Raw genomic sequence first — 15,650 nt, 5'->3', positions numbered from 1 at the left:
TCAGCATGAGTACTGGTAGTGATGATGATCAAGTTGAAGGGGGAGGATCTGCCTCCCATGGAGCTGAAGATGCAGCTGCAGGACTCCATGTAAAATATTATTCTTCAGGACCAATTAATTTCAGAAGAAGAGCTCTGTTAGCCTCTTGGTTTTAGAAGAATATCAATCATGTTTATCTTCATTTTAGGTTTTGTCATTTTGCCTAAGATTTATTTTTGTCATATTTTGAAATGATTATCCAATAAGACCATTGAAGAATACCAAATCATATGTCCCTAAAAGTGAATTGACCTTTCGAATGGTGTTAATGTTGTTCGAATGTTACGAAATATGTTCGAACAGTGAAAGTATATTCTTGCTTTGGGTGAGAGGTGAATCGGTCTGTGTCTTTATGTAGGCCAGGGGAGTTACTCATGAATCGGTCTGTGTCTTTCCATGCAAGGATCAGTACTCAGTAGGTAGGACTTGGTATATTCTTGATCAGCATTTAATAAATTTGTTTATCTACTGCAGGGACCGGAGAACCATTCTTAACTACTACAAGTACTCGCAGATATTGAAAATACCATACAAAAACAAACTCTCTATGTCTCAACATATTCAAAATGCAATTAAGTTGAATCGTACCTGTTGATGATTATAACAAAGAGACTGTAAATTATAAACAACCACTTTATTTCAATAAAATAATTTCAATGAGGTTACAAGCTGGGAAACATTGACAAACGTAATCACTCCATCTCATGGTTTATTGCAAATATATCTTGAAATCTATGATTTTAGTTTAGGCTTTGTGGAAAATGAGAGTTCCTAATAAGATAAAGGTCTTTGCTTGGACGGCATGCAAGGAGATTCTTCCTTCCCAATAGAATCTTCTTAAAAAGCATGTCAATATTGAAGGATCCTGCTGTTTTTGCAATCAACAAACCGAGGACATTTCTCATGCTTTATTATACTGTCCTAATATTTATTCAAGCTGGCTTTCTTATTTTCCTCTCATTCAACAGCTAGAAGGTAACTTACCAATGCAGTAAGTAGCCTTGGCAATTTTAAATCAGGGACAGGAGGAAGAGCTAGCTACTTTCTTTGCTATCGCCTGGGGAGTTTGGTGGAGAAGAAATCAAATGGTTCATGATCATAAATGTACTGCGGTACAACATGTTATTGGTCATGCACTGTCTGTGATGCAATCTTATACTGATCTAAAACAATTGCCCAGGAGGAAAGTTCGAGAGTACTATGACCGGAAGCCCCCACCTCTGAGTTGGTTGAAACTTAATGTGGATGGTGCTGTTTTTGGTGATCTTCATAAGGCTGGGGTGGGGGTGGTGCTCAGAGATGAAGAAGGCAAGGTGTTGTTGGCAGCAAGCAAGGTAGAATTGGAAGTGATTAATGCTGAAGCTGTTGAATCTCTGGCTATTTTTCGTGCCTTACAGCTCTGTGCTAGTATGGGAATTCACAGTTTGATTGTGGAATCAGATTGCTTGATGGTTATCCAAGTACTCAATAATGAATTTCCTTCTGATGCAAGGTTGGATCCATTATTGAGTGAAATACGAAAGTTGCTAAGAGTGTTTGTTGAATGCAAGTTTCAACATGTCTATCGAGAAGGTAATTGGGTTGCTCATCTTCTTGCTCGTTATGCTTGGAACCTGGAGGACATCTCCATGTGGAATGAATGTTATCCGGACTTTATTTCTCAGGCTATTTGGCTTGATAAATGTCTATAAACTCTTTTTATTTATGAATTTCTAGATTTCATATAAAAAAAAAAAATGAATGAGCCTTTCTCAGTACCTCGATATTCTTCCATCATTATTGACTTGAATACGACAATGAACATTAATGTGAGGGACGTGCTTGGTCTAAATAGACTAAATCATGTACATGTAGTACTGTCCTCATACACAGGCATTTCAAATAATATTAATCTGCAGCCTTAATGATCACCTCAATATTTTTCTATTATTGATTCTATTGTTCATCTCTACATTTTGCATGCAGCCATCGTTTTACCCATTCACATCCAAACTGAAAAAACCTGAAGTTTCTTGTACACGCGTCTCTCTCTATGAGCGAAGCCCCTTCTTCTAGCTTCTTCATGGAATACTATATAGCTAGATCATTTTGATTTAACTTGAAATAGATACTATCTATTTAGTTACTTAGTGTAAAATATTATATATTTATTATATATCATTCTATTTTTAAAAATAATCAAAGATATATATATAATATGATAAAATTTAAAATAAAACTTATTATTTTTATATAAAAATATTACCTACATGATCATCAAATTTTTTTTACAACGAGAATTAACGTTGGTTATTATATATATATATATATATATATATAATCGTGCTAAGCAAAATATACAAGACAATCTTCGTTGTCGATCGAATTTGCAAAAACATATCTTAGGATCTGAATCATTACCATTACCAGGTCGCTCTTGATCAACGTGACATGTAGGATAGAACCATTACCAGGTGGCTCTTGATCACGCCTGGAATAGGATCTGATCTCCATTTTATATATACAGTACTAGTACTACTATATATCCATGAAGTATATATTTTAGTCATTGTGTTTTTAGAAGTGATTGATTGATAGATATATACTATGTAGGGGAGTTACTGATCATGAATCGGTCTGTGTCTTTCCTTGCAAGGATCAGCAGGTAGGACTCGGTAGATTCTTGATCAGCTTTTAATAAAGTTGTTTATCTAATGGGGAGAACCATTCTTAACAACTACAAGCACTTGCAGATATTGAAAAAACCATACAAATTCGACTCCTTCAATTAATATTGTAATTTTGCTTCGGACAATCCAAAAACAAACTTGCAAATGTTGTTGTCTTTTTTATTTTCCTTTCCTCTAATATTGACTAAGAATTACCTTGACATGGCATTTTATACATTTCAAGAAATAAATTCATTTGAATCCTATACATTAAATTCATGTGTAATATATTTTTCATTCGTGTTATTATTTATTTATTTTTGTATATTTTGCATTGGGGCCGGAAAGATGGGGAAGCAAGGCCGGGGCCCCTTACAAGTGATATATCTCCTGACGTCTCAATGTATTCAAAATGCAATTAAGTTCAATCACACTTGTTGATGATTATAACAAAGAGACTGTAAATTATAAGCAACCATTTTATTTCAATAAAATAATTTCAATGAGGTTACAAGCTGGGAAACATTGACAAACTTAATCACACCATCTAATGGTTTATTGCAAATATATCTTGAAATCTATGATTTTATTTTAGGCAATTAGTTAGAACTGTTGCTGAAGATAGTTAACCAGATTCTTGTCCACTTGGAAGGCCTTGGTGAGAACATCTTGATTGATGGGAGGATTGGATCCAAAGACTGCATTGGCTATGGTGATGACCCCAGGATTCTGGCTGCTCAGACCAGCAAAGGCAACCGCCTTGGTATTTCCCACGTTCAACTGGAAGTGAATGAGACCAATTGGGAACACAAAGACGTCTCCCTTGTTTAGAACTTTGGTGAAGAGGCGGTTGCCATCTGCATTGGATGTGACAAAGCCAACATGAAGAGTACCTTCTATGACTATAAGAAACTCAGTGGCGCGAGGGTGGGTGTGGGGAGGATTTAAGCCACGTGGTGCAAAGTCGATGCGAGCCAAGGATATGCCTAGGGTGTTGAGGCCTGGTAATTGTTCCACTGTCACAGCGGTGACGTTCGACCCCACTTTATTTGTGGTGTTTCCGGGAATGTTCACTGAGCGGAAGAAATCATCAGCAGTGACAAGCTTTGGGTCCTTGCAAAACTTTCCATTCACAAATACTGCAGAAAGAAAGAAAAGAAAATGTTTGTATCATCATGACTATATATATACACATGATATTATGCAGAAAATACAATCAAAGAATATAGCAATAGTAATCATGTGTACATACCGGCAGAAGCAGGATTGTCAATTGCAACACAAAAGTCCTGCAGGGGACTGGGGTCATAGGCAGAGGCGAAGGAACAAGCGAAAGCCAACAGGACTAGAGTTACAATGGCGTACTTAGGAACAACCTTGGAGTTCATCATATCCGAGGCTATGATCTATCTCTGCGTTTAATTTAGTACTGATCTGTGTAAATGATATTGCTTGGGAGGGAATGAGAAATGTTGGATGGTCACATCCCTATTTATAGAGAGAAATTAAGTGAACTGGTCCTTGTGTTCACCATATATAAACGTGCAAGACTTGTCAACCCTTTAAAATTCTGAGGTTATCGATTATTATTTTATTTAATGGGCCTGTGAAACATTCTTTTAAGCATTAGTGCTACTCGCACACATATATATACATTGAAAATGCAACCAAATTGGACCCCTTCAAATAATGGAACGGTGCCATTATTCCACAAAAGAGCATGTTTACATTGACCCAGCTCTCTCTCTCTCTCTCTCTCTCTCTCTCTCTCAAATAGACCCTGCATGTACCCATGATGACTACCACCATGTATATATGCAATTACAACAAGTTTCCCATTAATTCCACCTAGATATTCAGAAAGATTTATTTAATTTCTTTTCTTTTCTTAGATGTAAACTCTGGCAATGTGAACCGTCGCTTTAAATATATAGATCATACGAAGGATCAGAATTTTGTGTAAAATCGTCCACTACGTACGATTTGTTTTGTATATATGTTGTCCCATTTGTTTTGTATATATAATACTCCACATACATACATATATACTCCATATATCTTCCTATAACTTAAAAGTATCTATCTATATTACTGTTAATTATTGTTCATCAACAGTAATAGACAGTAACAAGATTTTTTTTTTTTTATTGTTTTTTTCTTTTTTAATGTTTTCGCATATTTTATTATTGTTTATCAACAGTAACGATGAACATTAAAGGATTTTTTTTTTGTTTTTTTTCCCGCATGTTTATTTGGTTTTTCTGTTTCTTTTTGTGTTCGTTCGTGTGAATACCAATGTGCGACGTAATACCACAATCGTGCGTGGGGAATGAGAGAGAGGGAGAAAGGAAAAGTGGGAAAAAATATTAGTTTTTGGATTTTAAATTCTAACTCTTCATCTTTAATCTTCAACTTTAATCTAACAGTAGAAGTTTAAATATTGATTTAAACTAACATAAAATATATAATTAAAATATAGATATTATATCATACACTTAAAATTAACTTCAATTTATAAAATACTAATTTTTCATCATTAAATAAAAGATAAAGTTTTACTGAACATTTTTAAGAGAATAATATTATATCATACACTAAAAATCAACTTTAATTTATAAAATACTAATTTTTCATCATTAAATAAATGATGAAATTTTACTATACATTTTTAAGATGAACATAAATAAATAATAATTTTATTCTTATACATTAGACTATTTTAATATTTGAAATTACACTTTATTTTTTTCTTCAATTTGACAGATGTGGCAAACGTGCTTTTTTTTATCAATTAGAAAATCTTACACCATACAGGATTTTACACAAGTATCACAAATTTCAAAGTAACCAAGCCCATTCTAGAGATCAGCGCAATCACTGAATCAAATAAATAGCACAAACAGAAAATAATAATAATAATAATAAAATATGAACTAATTAATTACTGTCGTCTGGCCGATCTGACGCTTCTGTCTTTGTCGACCTTACTATACTAGGATGCCAATTAACCTTTTATATATGTGTGCATATATATATCTCCTTATATTTAAAAGTGTGTATAATCTGATGAATAGTAAGATAAACAGTAATGAACAATGATAAACAGTATTCCTATTTTACGCTTCCTTTCTTCGTCCATCTCTACATCCTCACAGCAATCCTCTTCACAAAATCACCACAAAATATCACAAAAATTATTACAAAATATCACAACAGATCACAAAATCATCGCATACAATATCTTAATTGAATTATATGTAATGATCAATAAACGGAGAGACCCATTTCGGGAGAGGGAGTTGCGAGGAGACGAGGGCTGCCATGGGGGCTTCGATGGTGGCTTGGGTCCATGGGGGTGGTCACCGGAGGAAGAGAAGCTCAATGGTGGTGGTGTGGTGGTGTAGGGACAACGTACGACGGCGGTATGGTGGAGAAACTATGTGAGACCCATGCGGGAGAGAGAGTTGCAGGGAGACGAGGGCTGCCATGGGGGCTTCGACGGTGGCTTGGGTCCATGGGGGTGATCGCCGGAGGAAGAGGAGCTCGATGGTGGTGGTGCGATGCTGCAGTGGCACAAGCGTTGAGACCCATTTCGGGTTGCTCGAGTGCGGAGAAGGGAGGAGCTGCCAAGGGGCTTCAACGGTGGGGTTTGCTCGCTGGTGTGAGGGGAAGCCGGTGACGTGGTCGGTGACACCCATGGTGGCGCACGACTCCTTAAGGGAGGAGATCGGGTGAGAGAGAGAGAAGCCATGGCTGAGCGGAAGGAGAAAGAGGAAGAAAGAGAAAGTGAGGGGAAAAGAAACTTTTTGGGATTTAAATCTAACCCTTCATCATAACTCTCCAAATTTGATCAATGGTGAAAATTTAAATACTGATTTAAATACTAGTATTTCATCATTAAATAAATAATGAAATTTTATTAAATATTTTTAAAAAAGTAAAACTATATAAATAATTAGAGTTTTAACATAATTTAAATATGATAATATTCTTAATTAACTAAAGAGAACTGCTACAACTACCGAAAAAGTAGTTCGAAAATGTGTCATTAATGTGTATTTTACTTTTTTTATTTTTCTTTGCTTATTTTTCATGTATTTTTTTAATCATCATAAACATTTTTTTAAAAAATAAAAAATTTACAACATCATTAAAAAACACTTCCTTACTCATTTGGTAAAAAAAAAAAAAAGAAATGTGAGAGAGGGAGAAAGAGAAAACGAGACGAAAAGGAAACTTTTTAGGATTTAAATCTAACCCTTTATCATAACTCTCCAAATTTGATCAAATGGTAAAAATTTAAATATTGATTTAAATTAATTTAAAATAGATAATTAACATATAAATATCATATTATAAATAAATTATCAAATTTAATTTATAAAATACTAATCTTTCATCATTAAATAAATGATAAAAATTTGTTAAATAATTCGAAAAAAGTATAACTATATAAATAATTAGAGTTTTAACATAATTTAAATATGATAATATTCTTAATTAACTAAAGAGAACTGCTACAACTAACGAAAAAGTAGCCCGAAAATATGTCTTGAATGTGTATTTCACTTTTTTATTTTTCTTTTATTTTTTTATGTATTTTTTTAATCATCATAAACATTTTTTTAAAAAATAAAATATTTACAACATCATTAAAAAAACACTTCCTCAATCACTAGATAAAAAAAAAAAAAAATTAGGCAAACGTCCCTTGGACGTTATCCAATTGCTAGTATATATATATGTGCCTTTAAAATATTCTGCCTTTCTCACCTCAATATATATATTTTTTGTAAGCTGTAAGAATGAACCTTTCTGATGAGTACCTCAATATTCTTCCATCATTATTTACTTGAATACGTACTATATTATATATAAATATAACAATGTGAAGATGTACGACGTGCTTGGTCTAAATTAATGTGCGTTCTCACACGACTTTTAAATAGAATCCAGCACCAAATTATATGTCAATTCATATATTTTTATTTTTTTTAATGATTATGGAAGTGAATATTAGTAAATTTATATATTTTCTTAATTTTTTTTCTTAATAGTTAAGGATGTTTAAAAAATACTTAAAGAAAAATTAAAAAAAAATCATTTATTTAGTGAGCACATTTGATAGTCGACCTAACATTATCTTTTCAAATAATAATAATCTGCGGCCTTTATCATCTGATCGATCAATATTTTTCCATCACTATTAATTACTGATTCTATTGATCTTGACATGTTGAGTAAATGCTCACATACATGCATTTACTCAACATGTTGTAATCATCCAAAAAATCTAATTCGTGTTGGTAAGTAACTCTCTGGAAAATCTGACGTGAAATTATTGCTAACTTTGTTGCAGTTTAGTTGTATTTGAGATGGGTCTAGGGCCCGGAAAAGTGTTGAAAATATTTGACGTAGTTGTTATCGAAATCTGGGCCGAGGGCTGGATGGAGGATGAGAAACGTGTGTATATAGTTGGGATTTGTGAAACTGTGGATTTGTGACTACGGTGTTGTTGTTTGTGACTGTTGTGTGTTATGTCAATACATCCAATAAAATGTCTGTCATGCATCTGCATATTACTGTTATTGATATTTGCCATGATTTATTCAATTGTGTCATGTTATATGCTATGCTGATAAAATTGAAAACAAGGTTTTCGTGTCTTGGTAATATTTTTATGGGTACGTGCGTATCACAATCCCAAGTCGAGGTGGGGTATTATCTCGGTAAAGCTCATCTGGTCACTCGGGAGCATAATAAATTGAGTGACGTCCCCAACTAGGTTGTCTCCGGGCGACAAGGGGCTCGGACGATCATGTGTAATAAATTCATTTGAATCCTATCCAATAATTACGATCATGTGTAATATATTTTTCATTTATGTTATTATTTATTTATTTTTGTATATTTTGCCTTGGGGTCGGAAAGATAAGGGAAGAAAAGGCCGGGGCCCTTACAAGTGATATCACTCCTGAGACGTATTCAAAATGCAATTAAGTTCAATCACACCTGTTGATGATTATAACAAAGTGACTGTAAATTATAAGCAACAATTTTATTTCAATAAAATAATTTCAATGAGGTTACAAGCTGGGAAACATTGACAAACTTAATCACACCATCTAATGGTTTATTGCAAATATATCTTGAAATCTATGATTTTCGTTTAGGCAATTAGTTAGAATTGTTGCTGAAGATAGTTAACCAGATTCTTGTCCACTTGGAAGGCCTTGGTGAGAACATCTTGATTGATGGGAGGATTGGATCCAAAGACTGCATTGGCTATGGTAATGACTCCAGGATTTTGGCTGCTCAGACCAGCAAAGGCAACCGCCTTGGTATTTCCCACGTTCAACTGGAAGTGAATGAGACCAATTGGGAACACAAAGACGTCTCCCTTGTTTAGAACTTTGGTGAAGAGGCGGTTGCCATCTGCATTGGATGTGACAAAGCCAACATGAAGAGTACCTTCTATGACTACAAGAAACTCAGTGGCGCGAGGGTGGGTGTGGGGAGGATTTAAGCCATGTGGTGCAAAGTCGATGCGAGCCAAGGATATGCCTAGGGTGTTGAGGCCTGGTAATTGTTCCACTGTCACAGCGGTGACGTTCGACCCCACTTTATTTGTGGTGTTTCCGGGAATGTTCACCGAGCGGAAGAAATCATCAGCAGTGACAAGCTTTGGGTCCTTGCAAAACTTTCCATTCACAAATACTGCAGAAAGAAAGGAAAGAAAATGTTTGTTATCATCATGACTATATATATACACATGATATTATGCAGAAAATACAATCAAATAACATAGCAATAATAATGTGTACATACCAGCAGAAGCAGGATTGTCGATTGCAACACAAAAGTCCTGCAGGGGACTGGGGTCGTAGGCAAAGGCGAGGGAACAAGCGAAAGCCAACAGGGCCACAGTTAAAAGGGCGTACTTAGGAACAACCTTGGAGTTCATCATATTTGAGGCTATATATGATTTATCTCTGCGTTGTAGTACTGATCTGTGTAAGTAATTAATATTGGCGAGGAGGGAATGAGAAATGTTGGATGGTCACATCTCTATTTATAGAGAGGAATTACTGATCATGAACTGGTCCATGTTTTTTCCATAAACGTGTAATACTTGTCAACTACTCTTTAATTAATTAATCTAAGGTTATCGATTATCATTATTTTTTCTTTGATGGTGGAAACATTCTTTAACCATTATTGCTCGCACACATACATTGAAAATGCAACCAAATAATTCGACCTCTTCAAATAATGGAACGGTGCGTGCAGTACTTTCATTATTGTACAAATATTGAGCTGTATTACATTGACCCAGCTCTCTCTCTCTCTCTATCTCTCTCTCTCTCTCTCTCTCTCTCAAACTGATCACCACCACGTATCACGGCAATTACAACAACTAATTCCCATTAATTCCTTTTAGATATTCAGAAAGAATTAATTTATATATATATATACATACTAGGGAATGGCTCTAGGTGCGCTATTCTCGGAGTGCACCTGATATAATGATTTAAATAAAAAATAAAAGTGAAAAAGTCAGTTGTTTGTTTGTCTGGAAAAAGAAAATACAAGGTTAAAGAAAGAAAAAAATTAAAAATTAAAAAAAAAATTAAATTTCAGAAAAATATGACCATTAATCTGCATCCATATTGAATTATCTATTAATTACTCTCTATATAATAATAAAATATTGTTAATTTTTTATTAAAAAAAAATTGAAACAAAAAGAAAGGAGAATGAGTGCACTGTCAGAACAAAAATAACATGAAAAAGAGACGTCAATTCTTGTGTGCCATGGGGCTATTAAGGGCCTTTGGTAAAACATGATTTTTCATTAAATTTTACAAGAGAACCGCACGTTAAATTGTCAAGGATCTTAATGACCTTTTGGTAAAACAAGATCCTGCATTAAATTCTACAATGAAGCTATATGTCAAATAATCAAGGGTTTTAAGGACTTTTTGGTAAAACATGATTTAACAGACTTAATAGAAAAACAAGAAAAATTAACAGACAAATAATAAAAGTTACTATTCACAGTTAGATAGTCACTTATTATAATAGAGTAGATAAATATAGCCATTTTTTGTGATAAAAAATTAATTAACAAGTGAATACGATAATAATGTGAGTTTTGATCAGCTTGGTCTAAATGTCCGTCCAAATATGCCTATAAAATATGGGAAATGCTATGCATCAGCCCCACACCAGCACACACTTCACATCACTTTTTTTTTTTTTTTTTTACACTCAATAGGTTGAGTGTGTGCTGGTGTGGGGCTGATGCAAATATTTTTCCATAAAATATTGATCTGCTGCATGCCTTTCTGATCACCTTGATATATAATATTTTTTTATAAGCTCATGTACTAATTAAGAAGAATAAATCTTAAGATCAGCCCACCGTACAGCTGCAGCCGGTGCACACCTTATGTGTACATTAAACGCACGTTTCGTTCCCTCTCTCTGACGGGAAGACTTGTGCATTTTGAAAATAACTTTCTAAATCTCCTCCCTCCCAGTTTCTTTTCTTCCTATCCCCACCCATCCCCACGTCGCCCCCCACCACCTGCATCGGCATCCTCTTCCCCGTCCCCTACGCCACGTCGATTTCTTCCTCTCCTCCCTCCCCATTTCTTTTCTTCCAATCCCCACCCCTCCCCGCGTCGCCCCTCCCCCTCGCGAGCCCTCTTTAGTCTCCCCCAACCTCCAGCGAAGCCCTCGAAGCCTGCTTTCTCCCCCACCCCCCGATTGATTACAGGTTTGGATGGCATCGCGAAGAGAGTGGCTTCTTCTTCTCTATGATTTCGACTGCAGTAAGCATTTTTCCCAAACTTCTCACATACTCTCTGTTATTACTCACTCACACTCAGATTTGAACCACTCACGCACACACACTTCAATTTCATTCGTATAAAAATAGATATGAAATAGATATGAAGTTTTTAGGGTTTGTACTTGATCTAAAATTTGAAATTTTGCCCCAAATTAGTGAAAGTTGATATCAGAATCTAGGTTTGTAGGCAATCTGTACTTGTATTTTGGCCATATGGAGTATGTACCACCATTTCTGTCCTATGGAGTATTCTTTGTTGCGGGGAAATCGTGGTTATTGAGGGATGTTAATTAGATTGTCGAGAAAATAGTTATCATATAATCATGATACAGACTTGTGCTTTAAAGTGAATAATAGTGACTTGGAGTAGACAAATCATTATCACTATATGATACTGTTTTATGTTGTTTGAGTGCAAAATATTGACAAAATCTCATTGGTCAACTGTCCTGTTCTAATCATTCATGTAAGCATGCTAATCTAAGTGTTTCCTGTTTTATAAGCACCAAGGCTAAAAATCATAATCATATTGATGTTAGATATATGAGATAGCTTTTCATTTCTTCTTGAATGGTTCACAGCGAGAAGCAAATTCTTCATTGGGCACATATACTTCAATCGGTACTACTTGAGAAAATCCTGACAAGAGTGAATGAACTTCGGAAGAGAGGGAGGGGATGCTTTATTGCTACGTGAGTATGAAGCTCCAAAACAAAAGGACAAACTAAAAGAGAGAGAATGAGCTTCACAAGCAAGAGGACGAACTTCGAAGAAGGATCGTAGAGAATATGGGTGTACGCATATTGTTGTGTCGATACTGGATCGTATCTCTTGTAATAGTTTTCGGTTGGTTCAGACTGTAGATGTATCATGTGAGTTTTAAGTGTAAATAGACTGATCGGATCCTAACATGTATGGTATATTCTCTACAAATATAATTATGACAGCTTATTATGGATATTAAGTTGACTTTTCTGTTGTTTATTCAATTATGTTGCATTTATTTTTTATGTTGGTAATTCGTAGCTTATTAGAAGTCAATAAAACTCTATCACTTGGATTATTTTTTTTTTCCACCACAACATTGTTTGCAGGATGAAATGTGGTATGGAAATGCTTATTGAGGATTTGGAGTTGGCAAGATTTTTGGAGTTGGCGATTTTTGGAGTTGAATTGTGGCAAGGAAATGCCTTGGTGATTCCTGTATGTTGATCTAGAGGTTTGGAGTTGGCATGATTTTTGCACTCACAGTGTCGGAAGAAGCACATCTATGTCTGCCCCATTTTTGAAGTAACAGGAACCTGTCCTCAAGAAAATGCAACCTTTTCTTTATGCATATCAAATTTCTGAGCCTGGAACAACATTTTTTGGGGAAAAAAAAAAAAAACTCCTCACAAAACAATTACAACATTTTACTTTAAGGAGAATTTGCTCATTAATGACCTGTAAATGCCATGAAGCAATTTTGGGCATAAAGCAATTTTTTTTTTTTGGAACTCTGAGTTTCTTGTTTTCTGCCATTGCAGAACAATTATGTATGTTGCTTGGGCATTTGCTCTGTTTGTACATTTACAAAAGCTACTACCCGTGTTTGCAATACAAACATCAAAATACAAACTTTAGATACAAATTACAATAAAAGATTAAAGTTATCAGTACCAAAGACGCATTATCAGCACCAAAGATGCATTATACATATTCTCAACTTCAAATACAAATTTCTTTACAAATTTCTCAATTGGAAATACAAATTTGCAAGATTTCCCAACTTCAACTTCTATTGTCCTTTACATGTTGAACCTTCATTGTATGTACCTGTACCTACAAAGGTTAAAAAAAAAAAAAAACCATGTAACGCTAATAGCAGGGCTGAAAATTTGAAAATTCCTGCACTCCACTTGGTGGTCTTCCAACCTCCCCAAGCTAGTTGTTGTATGGGACTCGGACTGGCACAATGGGCCAATGCCTGCTCATCTAGCTTGTTTTTTCTTTTTTATTTTTTTTAATTATTAAAGAAATCATTTAATGAATTAGAATTTTTTTGCTCTTTGTGATAATGACCATTGTGTTTCTATAATAGAGACATGATGCCCCTAAACCAGTCTGACAAAACTAATGTTACAAGCAAATCATGGATAGGACCTATAATATAGTCATGCTCCCTAAGCTGTTTTTGAATATAGGGGCATCTGAGAGACATGAGTGACAAAATCAAATGTAATATAAGCAAATGTGTCTCTCTATATTGTGTATATATGATTTACAAATGGGCATGATTTAGCGTACATTTCTCTCTTCTTTTATTCTTCTGAAACACATATGGAGATTATAACTCTTAACTTCATCCTCTCCTTTACCATGATATAAAATAAAACAATAACATCATGATATTGATTGAGATTCAACTCAAGTACTGACAAAATGACTGTTTAATTCTTGAGTTAATGTCGGTCAAGGTTCAGCCAAGTTGAATGATGTTTAGATGAGAAAGATCATATATAAAATATATAAATATATATATATATATCATGAGAGTATAAATCAGAATATTCAGTGGCATGCATTGCCATGCAAATTCGAAACTCAATGGTCGTTAATCAAAGTTACATGAAGTCGAACCTTAATCGGTCATTAATCAGATAAATTTATAGAGAAAATATGACTTCTCATCATTAACTGGCAAAGCTATCGAGAGCACTTTAGAAGGGAATCAACACAAGAAATTAATGGCTGATAAGCATATGCAAGCGACTGTCCATCCCAACAAAAAATAAAATAAATAAAAAATTATTGAGTATTTGGGAGTTAGCACTTGAAACAGGCAAAAAAAAAAGTCTCAAATAGCACCAGAGTTCAAAATATTCTGATCTCAAAGTAGTGAAAGAATTACACGCTTGTTATGAAATCAAGTCAAAGAAAAATTCTAAACCTCAAGCCCAAATGGGCTAAGGAAGCGTCTGAACTCTACATACTGGGAAAAAAAAGGAGGAACTCACTAGTAAAACCTCCCCTGACATTCTTCAGTGTAATTTCTGCAATATAAATAGGAACCTGTAAAAGAATAATGTCAGTATTCCAAGTTCTTTTTAACATAAGTGCTCAAATTTGAAGTCTATATAAGACAAAACATACACAATATCATTTACCAATTACAATTGTAGCATTCTTGATTCACTAATGTCTACCCTGAAACTTTTCTTCTAAAGTTACTTGCAAAAAAGAACTACTTTCCTGCTACAGCAGATTGCCAATCATACAATGTTAGAGGAGATAAAGCGAAATCACATTGAGAAATACAAATATCTAAAAAGAGGGCTTTATGTCATAAAAGGAAAAAAGAAATGTAAAAGAAAAGAAATGATGACAAGACCTCTGAAAATGATGACAAGTATGATTTGGGAATCACAAATTATAAGATGAAGAATAATATTGTTCAAAAGCTTCAATGACATTACTACAAGTGATTCTTTGGCTCTTGAAAATTGGGAGAGGCAGTTTCCAGAAAACTGAAAGATAACAGAAATCATAGTTGATAGCTCTTAAACTAACATTTAGACATAATCAGATGAATTCCTAAATGAAAATGACCTCACTTCAAAACTGTATCTTGGCGGAGCTCTATTCAAAAGACAGGAAAACTTTTAGTTCAGCTCAAACATATTCTCTTTTCTCAAACACGTTCTCTTTTATAAGGGCTCACCACAAAATATATGAAAGGGTAAAATCATCAACTCCATCAAATTGCACAATCGAAGGGAGAAATAAAAAACCTTGCACATATGCAGTGGATGGGAAAGTTTTAAATATAATAATCCCACTTGGGGTGTATAACATTCAGAACTTTGCCATCATAAAAGTTTAGTAGGCCTAGTCACTGAATCCAACATGTTAACACTGAAGAGATGATCATATTTCACAAGTGAGCAACAGAGATGATGAGTGTATTCTTGGCAAGTTAACCATACACAAGTCTAGATGAGGCCCCAATCAAAGCTTTTTACTTGAACAAAAATACAGAAAATGTTCCCTAGAAGCAAGTATGAAGTATGACCACGCTATTGAAAAAAATCCATTCATTCAACTACACACATTATATTTTGCATACA

At 34.4% G+C, this 15,650-nt stretch overlaps 2 protein-coding genes and 1 long non-coding RNA gene across 3 annotated transcripts; 1 reads left to right on the top strand and 2 right to left on the bottom strand.

The window, feature by feature from the left end:
• Window positions 1-3,198: 3,198 nt before the first annotated feature.
• LOC118349019 (germin-like protein subfamily 1 member 7) lies at window positions 3,199-4,133 on the bottom strand. Its single transcript, XM_035692153.1, has 2 exons — window positions 3,940-4,133; window positions 3,199-3,826 (listed from the first exon to the last, which is right to left on the bottom strand). The coding sequence occupies exons 1-2, from the start codon at window positions 4,076-4,078 to the stop codon at window positions 3,291-3,293; spliced, it is 675 nt and encodes a 224-aa protein (XP_035548046.1). The 5' UTR covers window positions 4,079-4,133; the 3' UTR covers window positions 3,199-3,290.
• Window positions 4,134-8,765: 4,632 nt separating this feature from the next.
• Window positions 8,766-9,715, bottom strand: LOC109020396 (germin-like protein subfamily 1 member 17). The gene is made up of 2 exons (XM_019002848.2): window positions 9,516-9,715; window positions 8,766-9,404 (listed from the first exon to the last, which is right to left on the bottom strand). The coding sequence occupies exons 1-2, from the start codon at window positions 9,652-9,654 to the stop codon at window positions 8,869-8,871; spliced, it is 675 nt and encodes a 224-aa protein (XP_018858393.2). The 5' UTR covers window positions 9,655-9,715; the 3' UTR covers window positions 8,766-8,868.
• A 1,667-nt stretch (window positions 9,716-11,382) lies between these two features.
• LOC109020398 lies at window positions 11,383-12,533 on the top strand. Its single transcript, XR_004801975.1, has 2 exons — window positions 11,383-11,524; window positions 12,126-12,533. It is a non-coding gene; the product is annotated as an uncharacterized LOC109020398 (long non-coding RNA).
• Window positions 12,534-15,650: the final 3,117 nt, after the last annotated feature.

This window comes from Juglans regia, chromosome 7 (assembly GCF_001411555.2).
Source record: "Juglans regia cultivar Chandler chromosome 7, Walnut 2.0, whole genome shotgun sequence".
NCBI classification, from domain to species: Eukaryota; Viridiplantae; Streptophyta; class Magnoliopsida; order Fagales; family Juglandaceae; genus Juglans; species Juglans regia.
Note: the sequence above shows the minus strand (reverse complement) of the source record. Positions and strands in the feature narration are given on the sequence as shown.